The sequence below is a fragment of the Microtus ochrogaster genome, chromosome 7 (genome assembly GCF_000317375.1).
Source record: "Microtus ochrogaster isolate Prairie Vole_2 chromosome 7, MicOch1.0, whole genome shotgun sequence".
Taxonomy (NCBI): Eukaryota; Metazoa; Chordata; class Mammalia; order Rodentia; family Cricetidae; genus Microtus; species Microtus ochrogaster.
The window spans coordinates 31146074-31160456 of NC_022014.1; the positions used below are offsets into that span (position 1 = coordinate 31146074).

Sequence of the window (14383 nt, forward strand, 5' to 3'; positions counted from 1 at the left end):
GGAAGGTGTTTATTCTATCCAGGACCCAAGAGGCAGCACCCTTGATGACTGCAGTACTGAAGCTGTCCACTGGGCGGCACCAGACCACAACCACCTGGGCCCATCCACCCAGGTCTCGCAAGACTGGGCAGAACCCTCAGGAGCTCTTGGGCACCCTGCCATGGGTACTACTTATGACACAGAACGGTAGGGACATCAGATGCTCCTGCCCCTCCCTGCTACCATTCTTTCCCATTCACCTGCTTAAAGAGAGAGAAGCCAGCAGGTACTTTGCAAATCACAGGCTTGGTCACTGTGACCCCAAATCATGCCTCTCAAATTGTCAAGTAGCTCTTCATTCAATCATGTTTCAATTATTGTCCACATGCATGCACATTCCAGAGACTGAACCCTGGGCCTTGGAGACAGTAGAGAAGACTCTACCACTGACCCATGCCCCGAGCACTCGGTTATTATCAAGAGCAATTGAGAGTTGTGACTGACAGCCTGGGATGGAGAGTAAACCCCCTGAATATTGAAGAATGCTGTGTACGCTGAAACATCGGCTGGGCCCTGCTGTCTTTAAGGGAGATGCTCTCAACCTATTGATAGTTAGCCTTTAGAGCTCTTTGGATAATTAGCTCCAGTGGTTCATACACGTATTAAACAGTAGCAGCTTCCCTATCCAAATGCTGTCTTTTCATAGCTGGAAAGAATCCTAGAGGATCTACTGTACAGTTCTGGGATGCAGGAAGTAGATGCAGATTTATCCTTTCTATGTATACTACATTGTTTATTTTTGTTTCTTTGATGAGGCTTTAACTTCAGGGTTATTATCCAAAAAGAATATTCTGCTAACCTGCCTATGTAGAATAGTCACTGTGTACCAGGCCTAGGCCTTGGAGCTGGCCTTCCCTGGGAACCCAGCACCGCACGCCTTCAGCAACTCTGTGTGTGCTCACACACACACACACACACACACACACACACACACACACACACACACACACGTGAGCATACATGGGTAAGGCAGAGGCCAATCCCAATCATTCTCGACTTTGTTTTCTGAGACAGGGCCTGTCATCACCCTAGAGTTCACCAACTACACTAGGCAGGCTGGCCGGTGAACCCCATCAATCCTCCCATCTCTGCTTCCTCGGATTACAAGATCCCCACCATGGCCTGTCTTTTCTCTGGGTTCTGGGGACTGGACTCAGGTCTTCAGGCTGCGTAAGAAGCTCTTCACCGTCTGAGCTCTCTCTCCAGCAGCCAAATTTTGTTCTCTTAACCAAAAGAGTGTTTCTGCCTTTTATAGAGGTGAAATGTGTTGATCTTAGGAAACTTGAAGAAAGGAGAAACAAAATAAAAATTACTAGTGTCCTCTGGTCAAGCTTTTGCAAACTCAACGCTACTCATATATTCAAGCTAGTAACGCCTTGTTGAAGATGACGCCCTGCTGAGGAGGCTGCCCTGTCCACTGTACAGTGAGTGACATCCCTTGCATCTACTCATTGAATTCATTGACTCTGCAGTGATAACGATCAAAATCAGAGATGTCACCAAATGTCCCCAATGGAGAAACTTGGACTGAGATGTAGTTAGGCCATCATGGACTCTCTGGTCTTCCTTCCTCTCAGAAGCTCAGTTTTCTTCTTCTAAATAGGGTTGTAGGGCTGGAGAGATGGCTCAGAGGTTAAGAGCATTGCCTGCTCTTCCAAAGGTCCTGAGTTCAATTCCCAGCAACCACAGGGTGGCTCACAACCACCTGTAATGGGATCTGGTGCCCTCTTCTGGCCTGCAGCATACACACAGACAGAATATTGTATACATAATAAATAAATATTTAAAAAAATAAAAATAAAAATAAATAGGGTTGTATCCCCTTATGCACACACATGTATACACATGCACACACACATTTGCACACACACGTCCACACGCACACAATGCATGCACACATTTGCGCACATACCTATACATATACACACATGCCCACATACATGTGCACACATGCACACGCACATATGTGCACACACATGCATACATGAGTACAGGTTCTCCTGGAGGTGGGAAGAGGGTGCCATCCCTTGAAGCTAGACTCTAGTAACTCCAGCTGCTAGAGTTACAGACTGTGGAGAGCTGCCTGTCATGGGTGCTTGGACTTGAACCCAGGCCCTTGGTCACCAGGCCATCTCTCCAGTCCCTTCCACTTGATTCAAGTTGGAAGCGTTTCTGGAGTCATTACATTTTCTTCAAGGGGATGCTCTTTATTGACTGTGTAATGTCACTGACGGGCTAATGTCCAGCACTGGAGGCCATTCTACCTGTCCCCTACCATTGGACAGTTAGATTGGGTCCAGTGTTCCAGGGGTATAAATAATACTTGTATGAATGGCCTTCCATAGAAATCAGAATACATATAAATCTCTGAGTACATTCCAAGAACAGATACAGGAGGAGAAATTCCTCTGTCCAAGGCCTACAGCACACTGTTAAATCAGCTTCCAGATCCTAAGCTGCCCCAGAAGCAAGCATGTACTAAATGGTTGAGTTTCCCAGTATGTGTGGAGCTCGGGGAGTCACATCTCCTTGGGGAAGGAAGAATGGGGAGCTGTTTCCAGTGTCCTTCCTGATGGTGCTGGGGGAGCAACATGGTTTAATCATGGTTAGCTGCAGCAGGGCAGGCTCATGTCTTCAGAAATACTCTCAAGTCAGATGACAAGTCATCTTCCCTTCCAACACACTCATTGGCTCATGGAGAGGGTGGCTCAACAGGACACACACGTCAGGGGTGATTTGTGACAAGTGAAGTGAGCAGGGATTTGATGATATCAGGCTCAGCCCTGTGCACTGTTAACTAAACCTCAATCCCCACTAGCCAGACATGGTCTCCAGTAGCAGCACCACTACTGGTGTCTGGGAATGCACACCCTGCTCACCTCAGATCGTACCCAAGAGTCAAGAGACTTGAAAGGCCTGCCTAAGACTGGACCTTGAGTTCTCTACCACAGTTTACTGATCCAGGGCTCAGTCAATGTTCGGCTCCAAGAGGACAGCTTACTAAATTTCCAAACGCAACACCCTTGGCTGCACTGAAGTTGGCGGTCGCAGCTTAGCTGATGGCACTCACAGAGTTCAGGGTCTTTCCCTCAGTGACCACACGGAGGCCACAGCCTACACAGCTACTTTTCTCAACAGCATTACTACTGTGGCCATCAGCCATCAATACCATCACCCCTAAGGGCTGCCGCACTGATTCCCGAGAAAGTATGGCAGGGATTGGAAGTTTCCTTAGGAATCTCTTAATTTGTAAGGAGACTACCTCCACCCCCACTCCCCGCGCCCCTGCTTAGATGCAGCTTCCTGCAAATAAGGAAATCATAGGATATACTATTGGGTCCACTATGACCCTCCACTCAATCTCATGAGCTTGCTCCCCTGTGGTCCCAGGCTCATAGGAATACTAATGATTCCCATCTCATGATGTCACACGTGTCGGTTCTGATGGAGACAGCAGTTTGGGAATCTTAAAACATATTTCAGCTGGGTATGGTGTGCATGCCTGCAGTGCCAGCACTTGGGAGCTGCAGGCAGGAGGATCAAAAGCTAGAGCTACATAAGACCCTGACTCAAAAGTAAAAGCACACATTATTCTTTGCCTCCTACAGCTATGCTTACGCCATGTTAATGAGATGGTCGCATTTTTCTGTAGACAGCAGAGGACTACAAGGACAATGGCCTGGCTGGCTCACACTGCTAACTTGACAGGAAATCTGGACTCATTGAATTTGTGGGTAGCAGAGTGGATCTCCCTGCCCTGACAATTATAATCCATTAGCTCCTCTTCCAAATCTCCCTCAATTTCTAGAAAACCAATGAACTGCAATTCTGCAACCCATCCTTCATCAAAAACTGTTAGGGCAACCCTGGGCTACTTTCCACTGACAGCAGAAGAGGGCTACAGTCCCTGACTCCCAACTACATCCTTCCTGAGCTAGACACTCAGCTGCCCCTACCTCCCTTGGCAGCACCTTACCTGGGAATCACCGGTGGATTTTCGGAGACTCATGTGGGCAGTCTCTGGAGGGTGCGCCGGGGTCCCTGATGCGTGGTATCCATTCACTGTGGGGACAGAGACACAGCTCAGATGCTGCGGGGGCCACAGACAGGCACCCTGGACTTCCGGCCACAGCAGCCCTCGCTCTCCCACCTCCTCCCAGGGTTGTGGGAGTTCTCATGTGCCAGGGCCCATCTATTGGAATCTGATCTGCAGCTAAGGGCTAAAAAAGAGTGGAATCCTGGCAGCCAGTGTCCTGAACTCTCAGGGGACGGACTTTCTTCTAAGGAGCCCAGTCAGTAGAAGCCAAGGTCATCAGAGCCCAGCTGCCACCACAGGTGCTGATGAGGGGGCCTGTCTCTTCCTCCTGAATCAGGTGGCTCCCTCACCAGAGCTCTATGAGTTCTCTTCCTTCTCTTTCTTCCTGGGGGACTTTTCTACCTTCGGTCTCTGAATGCTGTCACGTACGTATGGATGAATATTCTTTATCAAAAATGTTAATTCAGAGTTTGGACCTTCCAGGACTTGAAAATGTTACACTAGGTGTGTAGCAACCATCCAAAGAACCAAACTCTGCAACACCCTCAGACTGGATGTAGAGTTAGAGGGACACACAGCTTTGAGCATCACTGGAGACTGCTTTCAGGGAGGTTTAACTGAAGAAAATGAAGTCTAAGTGGGCTTAGACTGACTGAAAGTCAGGCCAGGGGTCCTGAAAAGTCTGGGGAGCAGACTGGCTTTCCTCCCCCAACTCCCCCTTTCTCTCCAGATGTAATGTGACCGGCTGCCCCATACTCCCTCGCCATGCCTTCCCGGTTATGATGGACTGCATCCTGCCAAATAATGAAACAAAATCAACCCTTCCTTTCTCATTTGTATGTGTGTGTATGTGTGCACACACTCAAGTATGCACTCTCGGTGTGGGCTGTGTGTGTGTGTGTATGTGTGTTCTGTTGTTTCCCAGGTCAACCTCTGATGTTGCTTTTCAGAACCCTTGTTATTTAGGGACAGGGTCTCCCATCAGGACCTGGGGCTTATCAGTTGGGTTAGACTGATGACCATCAAGCTCCGGAGATCTGCTTGCCTCTGCCTCCCCAGTGATGGGGTTACAGACACACATGGCCATATTGGCTTTTTTAAATGTGGATTCTGGGAATGAAACTCAGTTCCTCATGCTTGTACAGCAAACACGTTCCCCAGTAAGCTGTCTCCCAGCCCCTTAGGTTGCTTTGCCACGTGGTTTTGTCACAGCCATGAGAAAATTACTAATACATGCTCTCACATCCAAAGCTCGAAAGTACATTAATGCTCAAAAAATTTAGATTTGGGATTTGGAGGATAGGATGTTCAACCTGGGTAATGGAAAGAGGATGGGATGGACTAGTTGTTGTGAAATTTGGCTCTTCTAATTAATAAATGACAATCAACAACATGAATTATTGAGCCTCAGTTTTCCTAAAACAAAAGCAACAGGGCCCGATGGCTCACACCTGTGATTCCAGAGTGCAGGAGTTGAAGGCGGGAGTGAGTTCTGGACCAACCCGAGCAACTTAGTGAGATGATGTCTCAAGATAAAAAATAAAAAAGGCCAGGCGTGATAGCATACACCTTTAACCCCAGAGCCTGGGAGGCAGAGGTAGGGGGATCTCTGTGAGTTCAAGGTTAGCCTATTCTACATAGTGAATTCTAGACCAGCCAGGGCTATATAGAAAGTTTCAGAGTTTTAAGATGACATCATGAGCGGAAAATTTTATGCCATGAAACAAGGTTTAAAATATTGTGTAAAATTATCTGTGAGTTTTCTATTTATACTTGGATCCCATCCCCCAGGTGGATCATTATGTATGTGTGGATATTCCCAACTAGGAAGCATGTCTGATCTGAAAGCATTTTAGCTAAGGGACACCAAGTCTGGAATGGAGGGTGGCCAGGGTTGAACCAAACCATGGCAGTGAGTTGGCAAAGACAGTTCTAGGTAGAAACATTTTGCGCTGGGGATGTAGCCCATCTTCTATTGCTGGGAGCAAACAATCCAGAGTCATTTGCAAGCAGGGCAATGCTCAATAGCCCCTGTGCAGCTTTGCCTCTCCCCAACTTGTAAGGTCAGCTCTAGACTCCTGAAGAAGTCTGGGCAGGCATGTTCACACACACACACACACACACACACACACACACGAGAAACTGATACATATCAGGGTTCCATCCAGCGCTTGGAGAAGAAAGTACAATAGTTCTGCTTGGCCAGCTCCATAGCCATGGCCCTCACTCAGCTCTCAGATGTTTGGCCAGATGTTCATCATATTAACTCAGTAAGAAAAGCAGCCAGAGAAGAGAGTCTGGGACTCTACAAGCATCAGAGACCGAGGGAGCCAGCTCAGATGGGCAAGAGGCTCTGTCAGAAAATCAGCCATAGTAGGGCACCACGTTGCCAAAGCGGGACACCCGGAAAACGTTTGCTTATCAAATAGGACAGTGTCGAAATGGAGAGAATGCAGATGCTAGAACAGGGCATGGAAGGCTACACCTGCAATCCTGGGACACACATACGAGCGTGTATACACGTGCTTGTGTGTGTATGTGTGCACACGTGTGCGTGTGTGAGTGTGTGTGTGTGCTGGGAGGGTTGAAGCAGGTGAACAACCTGCATAGGGAACACCATGCCTCAAAAAGAAAGGCCTGGAAGTGTAAGATGGAGGTGGAAGCCTTGGCACACACTTGGGCTCTGAGACTGATTAATAGGCAGGCATAAAAACAAATGAGATCTGAGCAATTTAATTTAAAGGACTGAGTGAGGGACATGTATAAAACATCCTACCCTATAAACAAAGAGGACAGTATTTGCCAAGAAAGCCATGGGACTTTTGAAAAGTTAACCACGCTTAAGCCACAAATAAACTGCCAGTGCACGGCAGAGGGCATGAATAATTCAGGCCACATTCTTTGACCAGGACACAATAAAAGTAGATATTAATAATGAAAAATAAACACACAGGGCTTCCAACCACTAAACTTCCAAATAGTTGGAAACTTAAGAAAATGCCCTCTTAAGGACTGTCAGCCTAAAAGAGAACTTAAGAACATAATTACACATTGTTTAGAAAAGAGTGAGGAAGAATGGGTTTAAATAAATGGATAAAGCCTGCATTATAGTTTTAGGAGAATTCATAGCATTAATTATTCTATTACTGAGCCCAAAGCAACAAAATTAAGTGGAATCAAAAAAAAAAAATTAAATGACCTCCAAAACAAAGCAAGGAAAACAGGAGGCAGGCCCAGCGAGGGAAGTTAATGTTAATAGGAAGAATGACACCGGCAACCTAGAGCTGGTGCTCTCTCTCCTCCTCCCCTCCTTCCATGTGTGTGTCATTGCATGTATAGACATGAGCGTGTGTGCGTTTAGGCTCTGGTAGGAATCATAACAATAAGAAAAGGAGATGAAGTAGCTTAATTTGAGGGTAACCACAAATGCTTAAAATTAGGAATTCAAATACTTAAGCACAACAAATACATGCAAGAGTTTTTTCTTTTTCTTTTTCTCTTTTTTTCTTTCTTTTTTTTAAACTATTTTTTTAAATGTAAAAGCACATGATTTAGGCCGGGCGGTGGTGACAGAGGCAGGCGGATCTCTGTGAGTTCGAAGCCAGCCTGGTCTACAGGAGCTAGTTCCAGGACAGGCTTCAAAACTACAGAGAAACCCTGTCAAAAAAACAAAAAACAAAAAACAAAAAAATAAAAAACCAAAAGCATGATTTCTAATCGTAGACGAATCAAAGCCAACCCTTCCATAAGATTCAAATTATCAAAATTACTTCAAGAACACTTGCAATGGGAGGGGAAGGAGAAGGGGAAGAGGAAGGAGGAAGGAGAGGAGGAAAATGGGAGGAAGGGGACAGGGACAGGGACAGGGGAGGGGAGAAGACATTTGAAAAGTGCATATCTACTAGAAGGCACCAAGCCTAGATGGTTTTACGAGCTAAACGTGCTGAAGCTCTAAGGAAATGGCCAGCCATAAGCTGTTATCCCAGACCAAGAAACATACGGCAGCTCTCTCAGCCTTCACACTCTGACCCTTTATAGCACGGAGACATACCATAGCTCAGTCTGGTGATAAACCAAATATTTTCTCTGAGTAGGTAGCGACGCCACTATCTTTGACATCAGCGGGTTCCTATAAGCCCAGGTTGTTCCCTAGCTTTTTGAGGGCAGAGGCTGCCCTTCCGATCCCCACTCACTCCCTTCCCAGCAACCACCAGGCACGTTCTATAAGCTGAATCCTGTCACCTAGTAGCCCTGGATCCCTGGGGCTCATCTGGCTCCCTTGGCTCCCTGCCCTGCCAGGAGCCAGCGGATGCCCAGGCACTCTGCCTTTAATCCGGCCCCTTGTTCTTCCTTCAGTTCTAGCCTGTCAGCTGCTGGCTAATTACTGCTCATGTCAAAACAATTACTGGGAAGAAAAACTAATTTTCCATTCAACCGTTTCTCCCCACACAGCAGTTTTCTCCTGACCCCATTATGTTATGTGTCCCTCTGCTCCAGGCAGGACTGTTCAGAAAGCCTACCAGTGAAAACGAGAACGGTTCAAACCCATGAGATCCAGGACCCTTTTCCACGAGCATCCCCACCCTCTGGGCTCCTAATTCACCAGCCACTGGCCACAGGATAAATGAAGCCCAAGTGGAAGACTTCCAAGGCGTCCTCCAGCCTCTGAGAGGGAAGTAAAACTGATCAAGGACTACACAACCATAAAGAGCATAGAGCAGGCTGGGGATATAAGAAAAAAGCATAAAATGCCAAACTCAGGGGTTTCTATGACTTAAAAAAGGGAATGAAAATCTCCAACTGGCTGGTAACTACAGTAACTTCAAAAATAAACGCAAACGTAGGCACCCACACATTGACTTCTGCTTCACGGCCCATCAGACAGAGGGCTTGAGGGATGAACGGTGAGAAGGGGCGAAAGACAGAAAGGAGAAGGAGGTTGGTGAGGGGATAGCGGTGGCACAGGGAGAGAGGGCACAGAGACACTGAGGAACAAAGCCAGCAGCCTCTGCTTCTCGGAACGCCCCCTCCCAGAAGCTCTGCCTTCTCTTTTCAGCCCCAATTCCTGTTCTAAAAAATTTCTTCCCAAGCCCTAGCACCCAGGGTTCTGTTGCCTGAGGAAACAAAGGGGCAAAGGAATAGCCCAGGACACCATCATGCTACTCTTTAGGCTCTCGCCTGACTTTCCATCTCTATGGAAAGAGTGCAGTCATTTATCCTCCTGGTTAAGAAACCCGGGAGCTCCAGCGCTTGTTGTTCTAGAAATCCATCTACTTGCTCTTATTCCTGCCTTCCAACCCCTCACAACTGTCCGTCTGTCCATTTGTCCATATGTACAGATGTACACACACACATATATATATATATATACACACACACATATATATACACACACACATTCACTTATCTATCTAACCATCTATTCACCTATCTATCCATTCATCTATTCATTTATCCATTTAGTCATCCCTCCCTCCATCCATCCATCCACCCAACCATCCATCCATGCATGCATGCATCCATCCACCCATCCCTCCACCCTATACATTAATCATATTGAGGCATGTGGTGTTTCCCTGGCAGTAACACAACACCACTTTTTTTTAAAAAAAGATTTATTTTTTTATTATGTATACAACATTCCTTCTGTGTGTGCTTGCATGCCAGAAGAGGGCACCAGATCTCATTATAGATGGCTGTGAGCCACCATGTGGTTGCTGGGAATTGAACTCAGGACCTCTGGAAGAACAGTCAGTGCTCTTTTTTTTTTTTTTTTTTTTTTTTTTTTGGTTTTTCGAGACAGGGTTTCTCTGTGGCTTTGGAGCCTGTCCTGGAACTAGCTCTGTAGACCAGGCTGGTCTCGAACTCACAGAGATCCACCTGCCTCTGCCTCCCGAGTGCTGGGATTAAAGGCGTGCGCCACCATCGCCCGGCTACAGTCAGTGCTCTTAACCTCTGAGCCATCTCTCCAGCCCCACAACACCACTTTTAAGAGAGTTCTTTACATGCACTTATGTGTGTTAAGTATATCATGGGCAGAAGTGTCCAACACACACACACACACACACACACACACACACACACACACACAGATTCATCTAGGGCAATGACACAGGCTCCCATGGAATTCACTCTTGAGAACCACAGTTGCAGCTGCAGAAGAGCAGGTTCTGCGGTCTGCACCTGGTTGTAAGCAGTCACAGTGCTGCACCTTCTACCCTCAGCATGCCCCAGCATGCTTGGCAGGAGCCTCTTCAACTCAACTTCTTCAGAGCATTCAGTCTTCCTTGGACCATTCGGAAGGATAGTTTTACAAGAATAACCTTTCGTTCCAGAAACTTCTGTCTGGCATGTTGGTCCTTACTACCTGTCTTGGCTGTCTAGGATGTAGACTGTGCTCCCAAAGATAAAGTTCCCAGTGTATTTTCTTCCCTCGGCTGTGATTGGGAAAAAAGGCTGTGGGATCAACCTCTTCAAACTCCCTGGAGGCTTATCCAACCAGGATCACAGGTCCTAAAGGAGTGCAGCCCCTTTCCATCAGGAAGCACCAGGGCCTCCTCGCCTGATGGCAACACGGAGGTATGATTGAGGTGGTGGAGCAGGCTTTCAGCTTGACCACGTGCTAATCTGCAATGCTGGAGAGTCCTGCGCCTGCATGCAAAGGCAAGGCATCCAGAGCTTCCAGGCTTAGGGCTGAGTACGAGGCCGTGGCTTGTAGCCACTGCACGTCTCTTGCTCAGAAAGACAGAACTGCCTGCTGCATATTCTCCAGGCTCACTTTTTGGGGTCCTCCCAAATCCTGGACCTCTCCCCTGTACCCAGGTCCCCTTGGGCTTCTGGAGACCTAAGAATGACCCCCTAACTTAGCCCAATGCCTAAGTCTGGCAAAGTCTGGTTCTAAACCTTGTTTTCCCAAACACCCTCCCCTACACTCTATCAGGGTGGCCTCAGTAAATAATAGGTGTTTCCATCTTTAAAACAAAACAAAGCAAGCAAGCTAACAAACAAACAAACAAAACCAAAACAGCAGTTCAATGCACACCCTGTGATGTGGGAGTGATTTCTTATTAATAAAGAAATTGCCTAAGCCCATTTGATAGGCCAACCCTTAGGTAGGTGGAGAAAACAGAACAGAATGCTGGGAGAAAGAAGCTGAATCAGGGAGTCACCATGATCCTCCCACTCCAGACAGAAGCAGGTTAAGATCTTCTCTGGTAAGCCACTTCGTGGGCTACACAGATTATTAGAAATGGGTTAGATCAATATGTAAGAGCTAGCCAATAAGAGGCTAGAGCTAATGGGCCAGGCAGTGTTTAAAAGAATACAGTTTCCGTGTAATTATTTGGGGTATAAAGCTACCTGTGCGGGGGTGCCGGGTGCCGGCCGCTCTTAATACAACAACCCCGGGGGCACAGAGGCTCAGGTAGGAGCTCCCTGGGTCAAATGCACTGTTAAATGCACCATCCACTGGCTGTAGGTGATTTTTTAGCAAACCTAATTTAAATAAAATCGTAATGCAGCAGAGCTCCAGGGCAGCACCCTAGACCAGAAAAAGTGCATCCATGGAAAACTTACGAAGTCCTGATAAAGCCTGGCATTCAGTTAACAGTAACAGGTGAGACTCACTTCCTGTTCGGACAATGGACTCTGGATGCAGTGAACATGTTTAGGGAGAGTGAGTGGACCACCTGCAGGGCAGCCTTCAACTGCAGCTCAGGGCAGAGCGCTTGCTTAGCCTACAGAGGCCCTGGGTCCCATCCCCAGTGCTATCACTCTCTTTGCCAAAATTTCATTAGAAAAGAAAGGCTGTATGGGGACTTTCTGTGCTATTTTTTTCTACCTGCTTATAAGCATAAACCTGTCCCCAAATATTTTTAGAGTTATTAAATTAAAGCAAGTTAAAAATTTTAGTTTCTTGGGCATACAAGACATAGGTGGAGCGCAAATGGCCCGTGGTCTCAGTATTGAGGACAAGCTACAGATTGTGTTCATGGCCCCCTAAGCCCTACAGGGAGGGACAGCGCTGCTCTCTGTGATCCCTTATTCTTCAAGAGACTCAGGAACAGCACTCAAAGAACGCCACTCCTTACTCCAGTTCCCTGCCCTGTACCTGGTATGATCTCTCTCTCCACAAACCAACCCTTCCACAATACACGCTAAACCAGCCCAGAGAGGGGCTTTGATGTTTCCAGCCGTTACTGAAATGCTCTCAGGAGTTCTGTTGTGGTCTGAATGGCTTTTCATTTAGAAAGCCTGGCAGCAGGCGGCCCTAGTAAAGCTGCTGAACGACAGGGTTTCTCAGCTCTGGTGTTGTTAAAAGAGGCAATGTAGGCCAGGTTCCCGGCCCAGTAGTCACCATAAATATCACGTAACATTTCAAAAGAAGAATGTGTTCTGAGGGCTCAGGTATATATCTAGATCTCTTCTCCCCAGCTGGAACCCTGGCTGACTTGGTTAATTGTGAGAGGAATGAACCATCCCTACCCTGAGCCTGAAGACCTGTGGAAGGCAGGGGGGCCCCTGGAATTAAAACTGAGCTTTCCAACCCCACCCACCCCTGTGCAGCTTAGTGGGGTTTAATCTGTAGTTTGCCATCATTGTTTAGAGTCTTATGTTTTCCTTCAGGAGGGGCTGGGGGATGTCTGTGGTCTGTGCTCAGGAAAGTTGACTTGGTTTTCTTCACTGCCCTGCACACACACACACACACACACACACACACACACACACGTATGCACACATGCATGCACATGAGCACACACAGTGTAAAACCTCACCACTACTAACATAAGCACAGAGCTAGCACAGCCTGGCAGCTGCTCACGAAGTCAGTACTGCTCACCCATGTGCTTTTCCCTCCTTTCCACCTCCACGTGCAACATGAAAATTAGTGCATTCCTCTTTCGGTTCACTTTGCTTGGCAGACCCGGTCTCCACCTCCCTCCTGCCCAGCCCCCACCCCCAGCTTCTGTTTTAAAGCCCATTGATATGACTGGAGCTGTTCCTGCCTTAGGGACCTCTGACCTGGTTGTTCCTGGTCAAGCTCACTGCCTCTGCCACTCCTCTTCAACCCTACCTTATCCTAAATCCTGTCCCTAAATCTTGTCCTAAATGTCACTTCTTCACTGAGGTCTCAGTCACTGTCACCTTGCCCCACTTTCACTCCGTGTTAGAGCGTGCAGGGATCGCCTGGCCTACTTCCTCTGTGCTTGCTTGTTTGAGTCCCCAAGGATGTCTGTCTATTCCCTGGGAATGGGAAACAGTGGCAGATTTAGTGATGAAGGTGGCTGACAGGGTCCACAAGATGGCCCAGTGGGTAAACACGCTTGTTTACCAAGCCTGGCAATCTAATTATGATCTCTGGGTGCCACAGTGGAAGGAGAGAATCAATCCCCCAAAGCTGTCCCCTGACCTCTGACGTGGCACACACACTGGCATTCATACTTTATAGACACACACACACACACAATAAATAAAATAATAAAAAATTAAAGAAGTTGATACACTACCACTGTGACTTTCACAGAAACAAACAAAACAGACAGCACTGAGATCCAGGTCCTGTAGAGTCTCCATGACAAGAGACTAGAACCCCAGGAGCCTAAGGATTCGGTCCAGCTCTAAAGCAACCTCAGGTTCCTTCCTGTGTTTGTTTCTCTTCCCATAATAAAGTCTAATCTCTGTTAAACTAAAATGAGAAAAAGAGCTAGAAAAACAGCAACCAACCAACCAACCAACCAACCAACCAACCAACCAACCAAAAACCTTGTGCCTTGTGATCCCTAGAGAGAAATAGAGTGGCCACTACTTCACTCCTCACTTAGGAGACTTGGATTCAAATATAAGGAAAGAAGACAACAGCATAACCAGACCCTGCTATCGCTGGCATGGTGCATGAGGATGGAGGGTTAATGGAGAGAAGATGGAGGACACAAGGAGGATGGAGAATGGATGGGGAGGATGGAAGAAGGATAGAGCATAGATGAAGGAAGGGAGGAGAGTAGATGGAGCAGGAAGATGGCAGGAAGATGGAGAGTGGAGGAAGGATTGAAGGCAGAGAGTGGGGGTTAGGAAGAGGATTGAGGGTTAGGAGGAGGATAGATAGAGAATGGATGGAAGTGGGTGAAAAAGGGGGAGGATACCGAGAAAGAGCAAAGAGAAGGTGATGGTATAAAGGGTGGGAGATGGAGAGAAGGAGGGTGATGGCTGGGAGATAGAGGATTGCTCTAGTCAGCTCTAAATGTTACCTTGACACAGCCTAGTGTCATCTGAGAGGAAAACCTCAATCTGAGAGGAATTGCCCTGGTCAGA

At 47.3% G+C, this 14383-nt stretch overlaps 1 protein-coding gene across 6 annotated transcripts in view; it reads right to left on the bottom strand.

Annotated features, from left to right (window-relative positions):
* Positions 1-14383, bottom strand: part of Gas7 (growth arrest specific 7) — a 233929-nt gene that overhangs the window by 41713 nt on the left and 177833 nt on the right. For 5 of the 6 annotated variants that reach the window (XM_026780029.1, XM_013347225.2, XM_005349839.2 and 2 more), the window contains exon 4: positions 4016-4101. The exons of the other annotated variant lie outside the window; for it this stretch is intronic. In XM_026780029.1, coding sequence (XP_026635830.1) covers positions 4016-4101 — 86 coding nt within the window. The remainder of the gene's footprint in view (positions 1-4015; positions 4102-14383) is intronic. 6 annotated transcript variants of the gene reach the window in all.